Source organism: Rattus norvegicus, chromosome X (assembly GCF_036323735.1).
Source record: "Rattus norvegicus strain BN/NHsdMcwi chromosome X, GRCr8, whole genome shotgun sequence".
NCBI lineage: Eukaryota > Metazoa > Chordata > Mammalia > Rodentia > Muridae > Rattus > Rattus norvegicus.
The window spans coordinates 60,358,086-60,375,365 of NC_086039.1; the positions used below are offsets into that span (position 1 = coordinate 60,358,086).

Sequence of the window (17,280 nt, forward strand, 5' to 3'; positions counted from 1 at the left end):
TTTCCTGTTGTATTCATGGTTCTATATGCTGCAATATTTTCTACCTGTTTCATTTTCTTCCTTTCACATTAGAAGCTTTACTCAGTATTTTAATCTTGTCAAGTCATATCAAGAAGAATTTAATTACATATGCAACTGCTTCAGCATTAAAATGATTTTGCTTAAGGATGACCAGAGTAGGTGAGCAATCAGAGAAAGAGTTCTGTGTCATACTCCTGAATGTCACAAAACTTTTCTTTTAAATTTAATTTTTTTTTCCAAAAAGAATGTTTAGCTTTTCAGTTTTACTCTTTGGGTTGCTTTTCAACCTTTTCAGACTTGATAGTCAAAGCTTTATCATACAGTTCAAGTCAATTTAGAATTTGTTATCTATACAAAGTCAAACTGGCTCAACCTCCCAATTTCTGACATTACAGGAGGGTGCCACCATATCGTGTTTAAATGATTCTTAAGAGGTAGTTTCATCTAAAACAATAAGTCTGAAGAGATAGATTCAATCATTAAAATCATGTTCTCTTGCAGAAGACCCAGATCCAGTTTCCAGTACCCATATTAGGTGGATCACACCTACTTGTAACCCTAGTTCCGAGAAATACATCATCTTCTGAACTCTGCTGCCACCTGGGAGCAAATGGTACACTCAGGACCTCACATATACATATAAATAATAATGAATATTTTGAGTGTCCATTAGTTAAATGATGTTAGACCAAATGTCAACTATGAATCATACATTCATATAGGACATATTAGAACGAAACATCAGGAATTAAGTTCTAATCATGAGATGCAAAATTGGTTTGACATTCTTTAAAATTAGGTATAAAATGATATATTTTGGACTGGATGCATTTTTAACCAAAGATAAATATATGTAGATATAGATATAGATATAGATATGGATAGATATAGATTGAGAGATAGATATAGATTGATATATATATAGATGTATAGATACAGATAGATATTCACACATACACACACACACACACACACACACACACACACACACATATATATATATATGACAAGAAAAACCTACAGAAACACTGGTTTTTAAGATATTGGACATGCAACAAAAAGTTTAGTAATCTTCGAGAAATGAGGAACAATTAAGATTTTCTGCTTTTATTTTAGTTTTCAAAGTACATGACAGGTGAGAAGATCCAGATGTATCTTCCATAACTCCCGAATATTTGTTATGAAGGTAAGAATACAGGGAATATAAGGTATCTGAATTTTTAGGAAAGAGTAATAAAGTGGGAGTTTCATAGAAAGAAATAGGTTTCCAAATTCAAGAGGCATAAAAACCTCCAAATAAGCATGGTTAGAGAAAAAAAATCTCCAGGATTCATTAGAATCAAGATGTCAAAAAGCACAAAGTAAAAAAAATAACTCTAAAAAAATAGCACAATAAAAATGACAACTTACATACAAAGCAGAAATATCAGGATTACTCCAGTGTTTAGAGCACAAAATAAAATAATCGAAGATCTGAAAGTAAATAAACTTGATTCTAATAATGTCATATCCTGAAAATCAATCTTTAAAAATTGATGAAGTACTAAATGTAATTCAAGATAAACCCAACTTAAGGCAATTCATGAAAAACAAGCCAGCACTGCAAAAATACTCTCAGTAGACTACTTTATAGGGAGGATAAAATATAGCCTAACAACAGATACACAAATTACAAGAAAGGCAACAACCAAGTCCAACACAGAAAAACTCAGAAAAACATCAAAATCAATATGCCAGCAGAAAAAGAAATACAAATAATCTAGTAAAAGAGCACCACCTGACAAATTCATAGAAAATAAGAAAAAATTTTATATATTTAAATGTAAATGGCCTCAACTCATAACTAAAAGATACAGAGCTCAGCTCATAAATAAAAAGATATAGATTAATGCACTGTGTTTTTTAAAAAGAGCCTAATGCTTGCTGTATCCAAGAAACATACTTAAACAGTAAAGAAACATGTCTTATTTACTGTTCTACTGCTGTGAAGAGAAACCATGTCCAAGACAACTCTTATAAAAGAGAGGATTTAATTGGGGCTTGTTTACAGTTTGAAAAAGTTGGCCCCTTATCATCAGGGCAGGAAACTGACAGGCATGGGACTGGAGCAGGAGGTGATTGCATTATATCCTGATCCACAGGGAGCAAGCAGAAAGAGACAAAGAGAGGGAGAGAGGGAGAGAGGGAGAGAGGGACAGAGGGACAGAGGGGCAGAGGGACAGAGGGACAGAGGGACAGAGGGACAGAGGGACAGAGGGAGAAGGGGAGAGAGGGAGAGAGGGAGAGAGAGAGTCACAGAGAGAAAGGGAGACAAAGAGATAGAGAGAGACAGAGAGAGACAGAGAAACTGGGCATAGCATGAGATTTTCAAACCTCCCTCAAAGCTTAACATCAGTGACATACATTCTCCAACAAATTCACACCATTAATCCTTCCCAAATTCATTTCCAAAGTGGTTGTAAAACCTTTCAATCCCATCAGTTATGAAGGACTGTTCCACATTATTCACATACTAACCAGCATGTGCTATCTCTTCAGTATTTTTATCTTAGCCACTGGAACCTCAGAGTTGTTTTGATTTGCATTTCCCTGATCAATAAGGACTTTGAAAATTTCTTTAATGTGGGTCTCCTTGTTTGGAGGATATTCGTGTTCAGAATTGAGATATCAAGCAGGATTCCCAAACCCACGGATCCCGGCCCACAGCAGCTCGCTGCTCCCAAACCCCGTGGGAGAGAGACCCAACCGCCTGGTCAGGTGGGCACTCCTGAGGCTGCAGAGCAGAAGAGACCACCAACACTGCCCACCCCTGCCCACATCCCTGGCCCAAGAGGAAACTGTATACGGCCTCTGGGTTCCCTTGGATAAGGGCACAGCAGCAGCAGGTCCCCTGCATCTGAGACACCTCCAGAACCTGAAGGGACCAACCAGTTAAACAGTTCTCTGCACCCAAATCCCGTGGGAGGGAGAGCTAAACCTACAGAGAGGCAGAAACGCCTGGGAAACCAGAAAAGACTACACTCTGCCCACATTACTGATTCCAGAGGAAAACACCAAACACCATCTGGAACCCTGGTGCACAGAAGCTCCCAGAAAGGGCGGCGCAGATCTTCCTGGTTGCTGCCCCCACGGAGAGCTCATAAGCAACACCTCAGGAGCAAACTTGAGCCTCGGGACCACAGGTAAGACAAACTTTCCTACTCCAAGCAACCTGCCTAGCGAACTCAGGACACAGGCCCACAGGAACACCTGAAGACCTGTAGATAGGAAAAACTACACGCCCGAAAGCAGAACACTCTGTTCCCATAAATGGATGAAAGAAAACAGGAAAACAGGTCTACAGCACCCCTGACACACAGGCTTATAGGACAGTCTAGCCACTGTCAGAAATAGAAGAAAAAGTAACACTAGAGATAATATGATGGCTAGAGGCAAATGCAGGAATCCAAGCAACAGAAACCAAGACTACATGGCATCCTCGGAACACGATTCTCCCACCAAAGCAAACATGGAATATCCAAACACACCAAAAAAGCAAGATCTACTTTCAAAATCATATTTGATCATGATGCTGGAGGACTTCAAGAAAGACATGAAGAACTCCCTTAGAGAAACATAGGAAAACATAAATAAACAAGTAGAAGCCTACAGAGAGGAATCACAAAAATCCCTGAAAGAATTCAAGGAAAACACAATCAAACAGTTGAAGGAATTAAAAATGGAAATAGAAGCAATCAAGAAAGAACACATGGAAACAACCCTGGATATAGAAAACCAAAAGAAGAGACAAGGAGCCGTAGATACAAGCTTCACCAACAGAATACAAGAGATAGAAGAGAGAATCTCTGGAGCAGATGATTCCACAGAAATCATCAACTCAACTGTCAAAGATAATATAAAATGGAAAAAGCTACTGGTCCAAAACATACAGGAAATCCAGGACTCAATGAGAAGATCAAACCTAAGGATAATAGGTATAGAAGAGAGTGAACACTTCCAGCTCAAAGGACCAGTAAATATCTTCAACAAAATCATAGAAGAAAACTTCCCTAACCTAAAGAAAGAGATACCCATAAGCATACAAGAAGCCTACAGAACTCCAAATAGATTGGACCAGAAAAGAAACTCCTCCCGTCAAATAATAGTCAAAACATCAAATGCACAAAATAAAGAAAGAATATTAAAAGCAGGAAGGGAAAATGGTCAAGTAACATATGAAGGCAGACCTATCAGAATCACACCAGACTTTTTGCCAGAGACTATGAAACCCAGACGATCCTGGACAGATGTCATACAGACCCTAAGAGAACACAAAAGCCAACCCAGGTTAATGTATCCTGCAAAACTCTCAATTAACATAGATGGAGAAACCAAGATATTCCATGACAAAACCAAATTTATACAATATCTTTCTACAAATCCAGCACTACAAAGGATAATAAATGGTAAAGCCCAACATAAGAAGGCAAGCTATACCCTAGAATAAGCAAGAAACTAATCGTCTTGGCAACAAAACAAAGAGAAGAAAAGCACACAAACATAAACTCACATCCAAATATGAATATAACGGGAAGCAATAATCACTATTCCTTAATACCTCTCAACATCAATGGCCTCAACTCCCCAATAAAAAGACATAGATTAACAAACTGGATACGCAACGAGGACCCTGCATTCTGCTGCCTACAGGGAACACAATTCAGAGAGAAAGACAGACACTACCTCAGAGTGAAAGGCTGGAAAACAACTTTCAAAGCAAATGGTCTGAAGAAGCAAGCTGGAGTAGCCATTCTAATATCAAATAGAATCAATTTTCAACTAAAAGTCATCAAAAAAGATGAGGAAGGACACTTCATATTCATCAAAGGAAAAATTCACCAAGATGAACTCTCAATCCTAATTATCTCTGCTCCAAATAAAAGGGCACCTACATACATAAAAGAAACCTTATTAAAGCTCCAAGCACACATTGCACCTCACACAAAAATAGTAGGAGATTTCAACACCCCACTCTCATCAATGGACAGATCATGGAAACAGAAATTAAACAGAGACATAGACAGACTAAGAGAAGTCATGAACCAAATGGACTTAACAGATATTTATAGAATATTCTATCCTAAAACAAAAGGATATACCTTCTTCTCACCACCTCATGGTACTTTGTCAAAAATTGAGCATATTATCAGTCATAAAACAGTCCTCAATAGATACAGAAAGATAGAAATAATCCCATGCGTGCTATCAGACCACCACGGCCTAAAGCTGGTCTTCAATAACAGTAAGGGAAGAATGCCCACATATATGTGGAAGTTGATCAATGTTCTACTCAACGATAACCTGGTCAAGGAAGAAATAAAGAAAGAAATTAAAAACTTTTTAGAATTTAATGAAAATGAAGGTACAACATACTCAAACTTATGGGAAACAATGAAACCTGTGCTAAGAGGAAATCTCATAGCACTGAGTGCCTGCAGAAAGAAACAGGAAAGAGCATATGTCAGCAGCTTGACAGCACACCTAAAAGCTCTAGAACAAAAAGAAGCAAATACACCCAGGAGGAGTAGAAGGCAGGAAATAATCAAACTCAGAGCCGAAATCAACCAAGTAGAAACAAAAAGGACCATAGAAAGAATCAACAGAACGAAAAGTTGGTTCTTTGAGAAAATCAACAAGATAGATAAACCCTTAACCAGACTAACGAGAGGACACAGAGAGTGTGTCCAAATTAACAAAATCAGAAATGAAAAGGGAGACATAACTACAGATTCGAAGGAAATTCAAAAAATCATCAGATCTTACTATAAAACCCTATATTCAACAAAACTTGAAAATCTTCAGGAAATGGACAATTTCCTAGACAGATACCAGGTACGAAAGTTAAATCAGGAACAGATAAACCAGTTAAACAACCCCATAACTCCTAAGGAAATAGAAGCAGTCATTAAAGGTCTCCCAACCAAAAAGAGCCCAGGTCCAGACAGGTTTAGTGCAGAATTCTATCAGGCCTTCATAGAAGACCTCATACCAATATTATCCAAACTATTCCACAAAATTGAAACAGATGGAGCACTACCGAATTCCTTCTATGAAGCCACAATTACTCTTATACCTAAACCACACAAAGATCCAACAAAGAAATAGAACTACAAATCAATTTCCCTTATGAAAAACAATGCAAAAATACTCAATAAAATTCTGACAAACCGAATCCAAGAGCACATCAAAACAATCATCCACCATGATCAAGTAGGCTTCATCCCAGGCATGCAGGGATGGTTTAATATATGGAAAACCATCAACGTGATCCATTATATAAACAAACTGAAAGAACAGAACCACATGATCATTTCATTAGATGCTGAGAAAGCATTTGACAAAATTCAACACCCCTTCATGATAAAAGTCCTGGAAAGAATAGGAATTCAAGGCCCATACCTAAACATAGTAAAAGCCATATACAGCAAACCAGTTGCTAACACTAAACTAAATGGAGAGAAACTTGAAGCAATCCCACTAAAATCAGAGACTAGACAAGGCTGCCCACTCTCTCCCTACTTATTGAATATAGTTCTTGAAGTTCTAGCCAGAGCAATCAGACAACAAAAGGAGGTCAAGGGGATACTGATCAGAAAAGAAGAATTCAAAATATCACTATTTTAAGATGATATGATAGTATATTTAAGTGATCCCAAAAGTTCCACCAGAGAACTACTAAAGCTGATAAACAACTTTAGCAAAGTGGCTGGATATAAAATTAACTCAAATAAATCAGTAGCCTTCCTCTATACAAAAGAGAAACAAGCCGAGAAAGAAATTAGGGAAACGACACCCTTCATAATAAACCCAAATAATATAAAGTACCTCGGTGTGACTTTAACCAAGCAAGTAAAAGATCTGTACAATAAGAACTTCAAGACACTGAAGAAAGAAATTGAAGAACACCTCAGAAGATGGAAAGATCTCCCGTGCTCATGGATTGGCAGGATTAATATAGTAAAAATGGCCATTTTACCAAAAGCGATCTATAGATTCAATGCAATCCCCATCAAAATACCAATCCAATTCTTCAAAGAGTTAGACAGAACAATTTGCAAATTCATCTGGAATAACAAAAAATCCAGGATAGCTAAAACTATCCTCAACAATAAAAGGACTTCAGGGGAAATCACTATCCCTGAACTCAAGCAGTATTACAGAGCAATAGTGATAAAAACTGCATGGTATTGGTACAGAGACAGACAGATAGACCAATGGAACAGAATTGAAGACCCAGAAATGAACCCACACACCTATGGGCACTTGATTTTGACAAAGGAGACAAAACCGTCAAATGGAAAAAAGATAGCATTTTCAGCAAATGGTGCTGGTTCAACTGGAGGTCAACATGTAGAAGAATGCAGATCGATCCATGCTTATCACCCTGTACAAAGCTTAAGTCCAAGTGGATCAAGGACCTCCACATCACACCAGGTACACTCAAACTAATAGAAGAAAAACTAGGGCAACATCTCGAACACATGTGCACTGGACAAAATTTCCTGAACAAAACACCAATGGCTTATGCTCTAAGATCAAAAATCGACAAATGGGATCTCATAAAACTGCAAAGCTTCTGTAATGCAAAGGACACTGTTATTAGGACAAAAGAGCAACCAACAAATTGGGAAAAGATCTTTAACAATCCTACAACTAACTGATAGAGGCCTCATATCCAAAATATAAAAAGAACTCAAGAGGTTAGGCCGCATGGAGACAAATAACCCTATTAAAAAATGGAGTTCAGAGCTAAACAAAGAATTCACAGCTGAGGAATGCCAAAGGGCTGAGAAACACCTAAAGAAATGTTCAGCATATTTAGTCATAAGGGAAATGCAAATCAAAACAACCCTGTGATTTCACCTCGCACCAGTCAGAATGGCTAAGATCAAAAACTCAGGTGACAGCAAATGCTGGCGAGGGTGTGGAGAAAGAGGAACACTACTCCATTGTTGGTGGGATTGCAGACTGGTACAACCATTCTGGAAATCAGTCTGGAGGTTCCTCAGAAAATTGGACATTGAACTACCTGAGGATCCAGCTATACCTCTCTTGGGCATATACCCACAAATGCCCCAACATATAAAAAAGACACGTGCTCCACTATGTTCATAGCAACCTTATTTATAATAGCCAGAAGCTGGAAAGAATCCAGATGCCCTTCAACAGAGGAATGGATACAGAAAATGTTGTACATCTACACAATGGAATATTACTCAGCTATCAAAAACAATGATTTATGAAATTTGTAGGCAAAGGTTGGAACTGGAAAATATCATCCTGTGAGGTAACCCAATCACAGAAAAACACACATGGTATGCACTCATTGATAAGTGGATATTAGCCCAAATGTGTTAATTGCCTTTGATACACAAAACAAATGAAACTCAAGAAGGATGACCAAAATGTGAATGCTTCACTCCTTCTTTAAAAGGGGAACAAGAATACCCTTGGGAAGGAATAGGGAGGCAATTTTAGAACAGAGGCTGAAGGAACACCCATTCAGACCCTGCCCCACATGTGGCCCATACATATACAGTCACCAAACTCGATAAGATAGATGAAGCAAAGAAGTGCATGCTGACAGCTACTGGATGTAGATCTCTCCTGAGAGACACAGCCAGAATATGGCAAATACATAGTCGAATGCCAGCAGCAAACCACTGAACTGAGATCAGGAATCAGAGAAAGGACTGAAAGAACTTAAAGGGGCTTGAGATCCCATATGAATAACAATGCCAACCAACCAGAGATTCTAGGGACTAAACCTCTACCCAAAGATACATGGACTGACTCTGGGCTCATAGGTTGCAATGAATAGCCTTGTAAGGGCACCAGTGGAAGGGGAAGCCCTTGGTCCTGCCAAGACTGAACACCCAGTGAAAAGGATTGTTGGGGGGAGGGCAGTAATTGGAGGAGGATGGGGAGGGGAACACCCATATAGAAGGGGTTGGGGGTGTTAGGGGGATGTTTGCCTGGATACTGGGAAAGGTAATAACATTTGTAATGTAAATAAGAAATACCCAATTTAATAAAGATGGAGAAAAAAAGTATGGTATATTAGTTCTTTGTATTTCTTCAGTGTCTGTTATTATGCCCCCCCCTTTTTGTTTCTGGCTCTGTTAACATGGATAATCTTCATCTCTGACTTATAGTTACTTTCAATAAGGATTATTCTATCTTTTCAATTTCCCAAAGAACACACTCTGTTTCAATGATTCTGTGTATTTTTCTATTTGTTTCCAATTCATTAATTTCAGATATCAGATACATTATTTCCTGACATTTACTCTCCTTGGGTGACCTTGCTTCTTTCTGTTCTAGAGCCTTGTGACATTCCATTAAGTTGCTTTTATGAGGTATCTCTAATTTCTTTTTTTCTCGTTTATTTCTATATCCTGAAATCTCAAAGAAACTCAGGACAAATGGATAACTTATTTAACATATCAGAAGCAGAATCTGGCTGCTAGTGCCTGCAATATAATTCTGGCTCTTCGGAGCATTTCTTCTGCCCACTACATCCCTAAACATTTTTTCCAGTGAGATTTGTCAGTTACAGGTTTCTCTTCTGTCATGGACCTCCAATTAAACCAGTCAGTAGTCGATAACCCCCACAAGTTCTGTGCTATCACTGCCCCAGCACATCATGCTTGCAGAGAAGATTATAGGCTGAATATTTTGTTCCTGGGTTGGTTTCCTTTCTCTCCACTTCTCGATGACCCTCCCAGTCTACCATCACACCCAGGTCCACTCCTCTTCCATTTCCTTTAAAAAATACCAAAAGGAGCAGGACTCATGGGGATATCAGGTGAACACTATATCACATGTGACAACAAGAATAGGCACAAATCCATACATCAAAGTTAGGCAAGGGAATTATCTAGTTGGAAAAGAATGGCAAGATCAGGCAAAACAGCAAAGACACACAAACTCACTATAGATTTCCTGTATGATTCCTTTCATGCACTAGAAGGTGACTCTCATATACAAAGGCGGTGAAGCCTTTGCATGTTTCAGTTGTCAGCAATGTCATAAAAGAACACATACTGCGGAGAAGTCCTATGAATGTCTCCAATGTGGTAAAGTCTTTTACTGTAGCAGCAATCTCCAATTTCTCTTTGTATGTACTAAGTGCTAAGGAGTTTCCTCTTAGCATAGTTTTCATTGTGTACCAAAAGTTTAGTATGTTATACATTCATTGTCATAGAATTCTAGGAAATTGTTCATTTATTTCTGAATTTCTAACTTTTGACAGTGGTCACTTAGTATTTTGTTATTCCGTTTCTCTGAGTTTTTAGACTTTCTATTGTTTCTGTTGATTTTCTTTTCTTTTTGAATAAAACACAGCTGATTTCATTGTAACAGGGGCTGAAACAAGATTTCTGGAGGCTGACCCAGATCACTTTTTAGCCTTATTAAGAACAGCACAATTTTAGCAAAAAAAAAAAAACAAAAAAAACAAAAAAGTATTCCAATAACAATGAACTCAGTCCCAAGTGCACAATAATTTAAGACATGCTTAGATTGAGATTATTTACAGGGAACATCTGGCTACTTTCACAAGAATGAATATTGTTGACTTGGAGATAATGCCCAAGATTTAGGGTATAAGGATCTTGACTGAGGTAAACATAATGTCCATTGGTGTCAGAATTTTTTTGGCAATTAGATAACATAAAAGTCACTTAGGCTGCTTTAAAGCACAAATAACATCATTCATAAGAATTGGTTTATGGTCTAAAACCATGGATGTCTGATAGTATGCAGGGGATTATTTCAATTCCTCATATGTGTTGAGACTTATTTTGTGACTTATAATGTCAACAATTTGGGGAAATGTTCAATGATGTACAGAGAAGGAGGTGTATTGTTTTGTGTTTAGGTGAAATGTTCTGTAGATACATGTTAGGTTTATTTGGTTTATAAATGTCTGTTACCTCCAGTATTTTTATGCTTAGTTTGTGGCTGGATGATGTGCCCATTGATTAGAGCAAGCTACTAAAGTTTCCTGATATCAATGTGTGAGTAGCAATGTGTAATTTAAATTTTAGGAGTGTTTCCTTTAACATGTGGGTGCCTTTGTGTTTTGTCATAGATGTTAAGAATTGAAAAAACATCATGTTGGTTTTATATTATGATTAATATAAAGTGCCTTTGCCATCTCTTTTGATTACCTTTGGTTTTGAGTCTATTTTTTAGATATTAGAATGACTACACAAACTTTCTTTTAGGTCTATTTGAATAGAAAATTTTTACCTAACCTCAACTCTAATGTAATGTCTATCTCTGATGTTGAAATACATTTTGTGCAACAGAAAGGTGAATCCTGTTTTTTTTTATTCTTATTTTTTGTTAATCCATGTCTTTTTATTAGAGAATTGAGCCCACTGATATTCACAGACACCAATGACCAATTATTGTAAGGTTTTGGCTTTTGTTGTTATTTTTGTTGGTGGTTGCAGTTTGTAGTTTGTGTGTGTGTGTGTGTGTGTGTGTGTGTGTGTGTGTGTGTGTGTGTGTGTGTGTGTGTGTGTCATGCAGGCCCATGAATGCACTCATGCTTCGGTTTCTTTTTTGTTTTGTATCGTTTTGTTTTTTCTAGTGTGAAATTATTTATTGCCTATTTTTCTTTGGTGTAGTTAAACTTTTTGGGTTGTAGTTTTATTTCTAGTACCTTGTGAAGGACTGGATTTGTAGATAGACTTTTAAAAGAAATATCTTGCTTTATCAATATAAAATGATTAAAGTTTTTGCTGTGTATAGTAGTCTGGGAAAGATTCTGCAGTCTTTTAGAGTCTCCAAGATATCTCTACATGTTCTCATGGCTGTTAGACTCCCCGTTGAGTAATCTGCTATGATTCTAATGGATGTGCATTTATAATTTAGTTGCTTTTTGTCTTAAATATGATGATGATGATGATGATGATGATGATGATGATGATGATCTGCATGTTTAGTTTTTTACTTATTATGTGATGAAGAGACACTCTTTTCTGGTACAATCTATTTGGTGTTCTATAAGTTCCTTATAGCTTTATAGGCATTTCCTTCTTTAGGTTAGGAAAATTTTCTTCTATGACTTCATCAATAGTATTTCCTTAGCCTTTGAACTGGGAATTTTCTCCTTCGTTTATTCCTATTATTCTTAGGCTTGGTCTTTTTATAACAACCCAGATTTCTTGGATGATTTGTGTCAGAAAGTTTTCAGATTTAACATTTTCTTTTCCATATTTATGTCTTCTATTGTATCTTCAATACCTGATATTCTCTCTTCTGTCTGCTGCATTCTGTTGGAAATGCTTCTATCACCTCTAGGTTTTTTTAGATTTTTTTCATTTCCAGAATTCCCTGTTTGTGTTTTTTTTCTTTACTACTTCAATTCTAATTATCAAGTCTTGAATGCATTTCTTTCCACTCTTTGCTTTTCTCTTAGACTTCTTTAAGATGTTGTTTATATCCTCTGTTTATCTTTTCCTGGTTTTCTTTGAGTAATTTATTAATTTCTTTTGATTGTTTGTATTTTCCTTGATTTATTTTAGGAAACTTTTCATTTCCTCTTTAAAGACATCTATCATCTTTATAAACTTGGTTTTAATGATACTTTCTTGTTTTTCAGCTGTGTTGGAATATTTTGAGTTTACTATAGTAAGATAGTAAGATAGCTAGGTTATTATGCTGACACAGTGCTCTGAATGTTATTGTGTTCTTACACTGGTGTCTAGGCATCTGAGTTTGTGGTGATTATTGGTGTTGTTGCCAGTTTCTGACTTTTGTTTTACCTTGTTTTGTTTGTTATGTTTATTTTTGATTTTTGATTTTGTAGCTCCAGTTTTGCTCTTGGTTTCCATTTCCTTTCTGGTACACTCGAGTGACCAGTGGTTGAGTAGAGGGTCTCTGCTTCAGTTGGGCACTGGCCTGATGATGGTCAGAATGGCACACAGAAATGGCTCTAGCAAGTTCAATGCACCATAGTGCCATAATTAAAAAGAAAAAGATGAAATATATGCTAATTCTCAATCTTAGCAAACTTTACATCACTTCCTCTTTGTCACAGTTCTCAGTAACAAAATTCATGATTAGGCAAAGGAAAATGTTTGAGGAAATGTCTCACCCACTGGAAGCTGAACAGAATGGAGAGATGGAGGGTACATTTTTCCTTTCAGAAAATGACAATTCCTGGATATGTAGAAATGTGATTCAGAGTACAAAAGGTACAAAAGTATATATTGCAGTCCAACACAATCATATTCTCTGATTCTGGGGATAGCATCTTGCGTGTAGATGGTGTATTTTTGCTTATTATCACCAGCCTTTCATTGACATACAGTTTAAAGGGTAGACTAAGCCAAAATATTGGTAATAAAATTTGTTTTCACTTTAGGGGCTAAGCACCACACTTCTGATAAGTGAAAATACTTCTGAGAAACAAAACAAAGCTAAATAAGCATATATAGTATTTTCTAGCTTTACATTTTAAGGTAGAGGAGGCAGGTCCCTTTAACAATATCCATTACATAAGCACATTCTTTTTAGGAAGAATCTTGGGTGAATCACAAGATTCTGCTGGAACTAAGGCAAGCTCAGAGATTCAAGTGTGCCTGAGAGAGGTTTGTTGGTGAAAGTTCAGTAAGAGAGGATTGGGAAGTATCAGGGCTTTCTCCTCCAATAATCCTAATGACTTTGGGCCCTCCCTTAGCCTCTTTCCTTCATTTAAACCCCAGTAATTTTCCCCTCTTATGATTTTTCAGAATTGTGACCTTGACAACCTTCCTGGCCACGGTAGTGAGGTGTAGTTACCTGTGGTCAAAAGACAAACAGCCCAGGTCTGCACAAGGACGTGGACTAGTGAGGCAAGACCAAAGATTAAGATGGAAGACAAGCTTTATAGAGTAAAAGTCTATGTCATGATGGAAGACAAGCAGTGGAAAGACATAGGTGCAGGACAAATTTCATCCAAATACATTGATCGGCTCCAGGGAGTATGCCTGCTTGTTCATTCAGAATCAGATGGCTCACCAATTCTGGAGTGCAAGATACAACCTAATGTGCCCTATCAGAAACATCAAGGGAAGGTAATCATTTGGTCTGAAGCTAAGAACCATGGTACGGCAATACATTTCCAGGAACCAAATGACTGTCAAGAGACCTGGGAAGTTATCTGCCAAGTTCAAGGTAAAGATCCAAATGTAGAAATCACACAATTACTTACTGATGATCTGGAAAGTTTTAAAGATATGCTGCTCAGTTGGAATAAAGTTGAGATGTCAAGCTGTGAACTCCATACACTTGAAAACATTGCAGATTTACTTTCTTTTGTCAATGAAGCACCAAGCCACAAAAAAATTCTTACACTGGTCTTGGAAAAAGAAGGTTACATTAAAAAATTGCTACAGCTGTTCAAAACTTGTGAAAAGCATCAGAACATAGACGGTTTACACTACTTAAATAACATCATTAGAGGAATCCTGTTTCTAGACAATATACATTTGTTTAACATTATGTTTTCTGATGAATTTATTATGGATGTGGTAGGATGCCTTGAATATGGCCCTGGTTTAGATGAGCCAAAGCAGCACAGGCAATTTTTGACTCAAAATGTGAAATTCAAGAATGTTATGCAAATAACTCACTCCCAACTTAGGAAAAAAATACAACAGACCTACAGAATGCAATATATTTATGATATTGTATTACCCACACCATCCATATTTGAAGTAAATCTTCTTCATGATCTTAGCACTATGATTTTTTTCAACAAAATTGAAATAATTACCATGTTGCAAGAAGATGAACATTTTTTGCTCGAAGTTCTTGCTCAGCTAAAAGATAACACTGTAAGCAATGAGAGACGGCATGAATTGTTATTATTCTTCAAGGAATTTTGTGCATTTGCTAAGACATTACACTTTCAAAAGAAAAATACATTACTGAAAACACTAATAAAGCTAGGAATCATTAGTGCTCTGAAAGTTGTAGTACACATGCATGATTACCAAATACAAGTAGCTGCTTTAGAACTATTTGCACATCTAGTAGAATATAGTCCACGTCTAATTCGAGCATATGCAATGAAAGAAGCTCAGTACAGTGAAGATAATGATGGCCTTCTGATTAATATAATGATCAAACAAATGACCTGTGATTCTGATCCTGAATTTTCACGAAGCATCATTTTGACAACAGTTCTCCATGCAATTCTTGATCCAGAAAATATGCGTGTCACAACTAAGGGGCATGAAAGAAGAAAATTCCTGAATTACTTTTATAGACATTGCATGAATAAACTCATAGAACCAATTTTGTCTATAACAGTAGAAAATAATAGTGATGACAATAGGGTTAATATCTGTCCTGATAATTATCAAAATGCACAATTACTTGGTGCAATTTTAGAAATACTCACATTTTGTGTGCAGTACCACTCAAAATATGTAAAAAATTATATTATAAGCAAAAACTTGCTCAGCAGAATCTTGATACTGATGAGTTCAAAGCACACATTTCTGATTTTGTGTGCTGTCCGGTTTATGAGAAAAATGATCGGCCTTAAAGACAAAATGTACAATCTTTACATAGTTGAGAAAAATCTGTTTGAACCAGTTGTAAATGCTTTTATGCATAATGGACATCGGTACAATATGTTAAATTCAGCTATTATTGAGCTATTTGAATTTATAAGACAAGAAAACATCAAGTCTCTCATTGCAAACATTGTGGAAAAATTTTTTATGTTCTTTGAATCAATTCAGTATGTTCAGACATTTAAAGGGTTGAAAACTAAATATGAAGAGGAAAAAAAGAAGAAGAGAGAGAGACAATTAAGAAAGAGTTTACATAATATAATATACCAGAGAATATATTGTAGACATATCAAAGCTATGGAAGTAAAGGTCAAGGCAGATATATTTTGTAGACAGATCACAGATAAAGAAGAAGAAAGAGAAAAAGGAGGAGGAGGAGGAGAAGGAGGAGGAGGAAGAGGAGGAGAAGGAGAAGGAGGAAGAGAAGGAGGAGGACGAGAAGGAGAAGGAGGAGGCGGGGGAAAAGGAGGAAGAGGAGAAGGAGGAGCTGTTCTATCAATGGGAAGTGACATTCCAAGTCATTATGATATGTTTGTGAAAATTAACGAGATGAATGAAAGAGAAAATGTAATAGAATGCCGAAAAAGAAAGTCATCTGCAACCTCTGAATATTCTACGTCTTGTGGTGATACGTCTGATAATGGAATAAGTACAGTTTATTGTAGCAGTCTTGTTCCTTTAGTGGATTACGCATATGATACTGATGGTGAAGATGATGATGGTTCTTATGGTAACAATGAAAATGAAGAAGAAGAAGAAGAAGAAGAAGAAGAAGAACCCCCGAAAAAAAAACCTTATTTTCATCCATAAAATAATATGAACTCAAAGCTCAAATAAAATTGTGTAGATATCACTAACTCAAAATATCATTTAAAAATATTTCTCCTATGGACTTTTAGTTATGGTAGAATCCAGTGCAAAATAATAAGAGACCTTAATTTTACATAAAGAAAACCTTCCATAAATAGATGTGTATTATAAAATAAACAGCAACTAAGTTATAACTTCTTATAAAGAACATCTTACTTTAGCCACATGTTTCGAGAAGAGGAAAAATTTTAATAAATAATTCAATTTTTACTAAGGTATTAGAAGCATCTACAAAGGTTTTATTGAAAATCCTACTGTCAAAGAAGGGGTCTAGAAATTCTTTCCATAAATTGGCATTTGTTTAGAGTATACTTTGATGTATTGAAGACAAAATAACATGAGACTTTTCAACATTTCTGTGAAGATTTACCAGAATTTTAGCATTATGAATAATAATAGGGGAACAACATTCAGTGTAATTCAGTAAAATTTTCATTAATAAAGTGATATGCTAGATCCTAAAGGAGCTGTTGTTAATGTATTTCTTTTCAGATAAGAACATCAAGTATCAATATCAATAGAATACTCACCCTAATGTGGTTTCTGTAGAATTTTCATGGGATAAAACAGGATAGATCAAATATATAGTTTGCAAAAGTTAATGAAGCTTGGTCCTTTTCCTTAGATTAGTAGGTAAATACTAGGATGCACACAAAGGCACAGGCACATGCATGCATGCGTGCACACGTGCATACACACATACACACACATACACACACATAATATACACACAGACATATGGTCACTGTAATAAACTAACAAAACAAAT

The 17,280-nt window shown here is 36.4% G+C and overlaps 1 protein-coding gene across 1 annotated transcript; it reads left to right on the top strand.

The window, feature by feature from the left end:
- Positions 1-13,615: 13,615 nt before the first annotated feature.
- Positions 13,616-16,970, top strand: Ppp4r3cl1 (protein phosphatase 4 regulatory subunit 3C like 1). The gene is made up of 2 exons (XM_039100489.2): positions 13,616-13,667; positions 13,809-16,970. Exon 2 carries the CDS (start codon positions 13,929-13,931, stop codon positions 16,449-16,451), a length of 2,523 nt encoding a protein of 840 aa, XP_038956417.1. The 5' UTR covers positions 13,616-13,667; positions 13,809-13,928; the 3' UTR covers positions 16,452-16,970.
- The last annotated feature ends 310 nt before the right edge of the window (positions 16,971-17,280 follow it).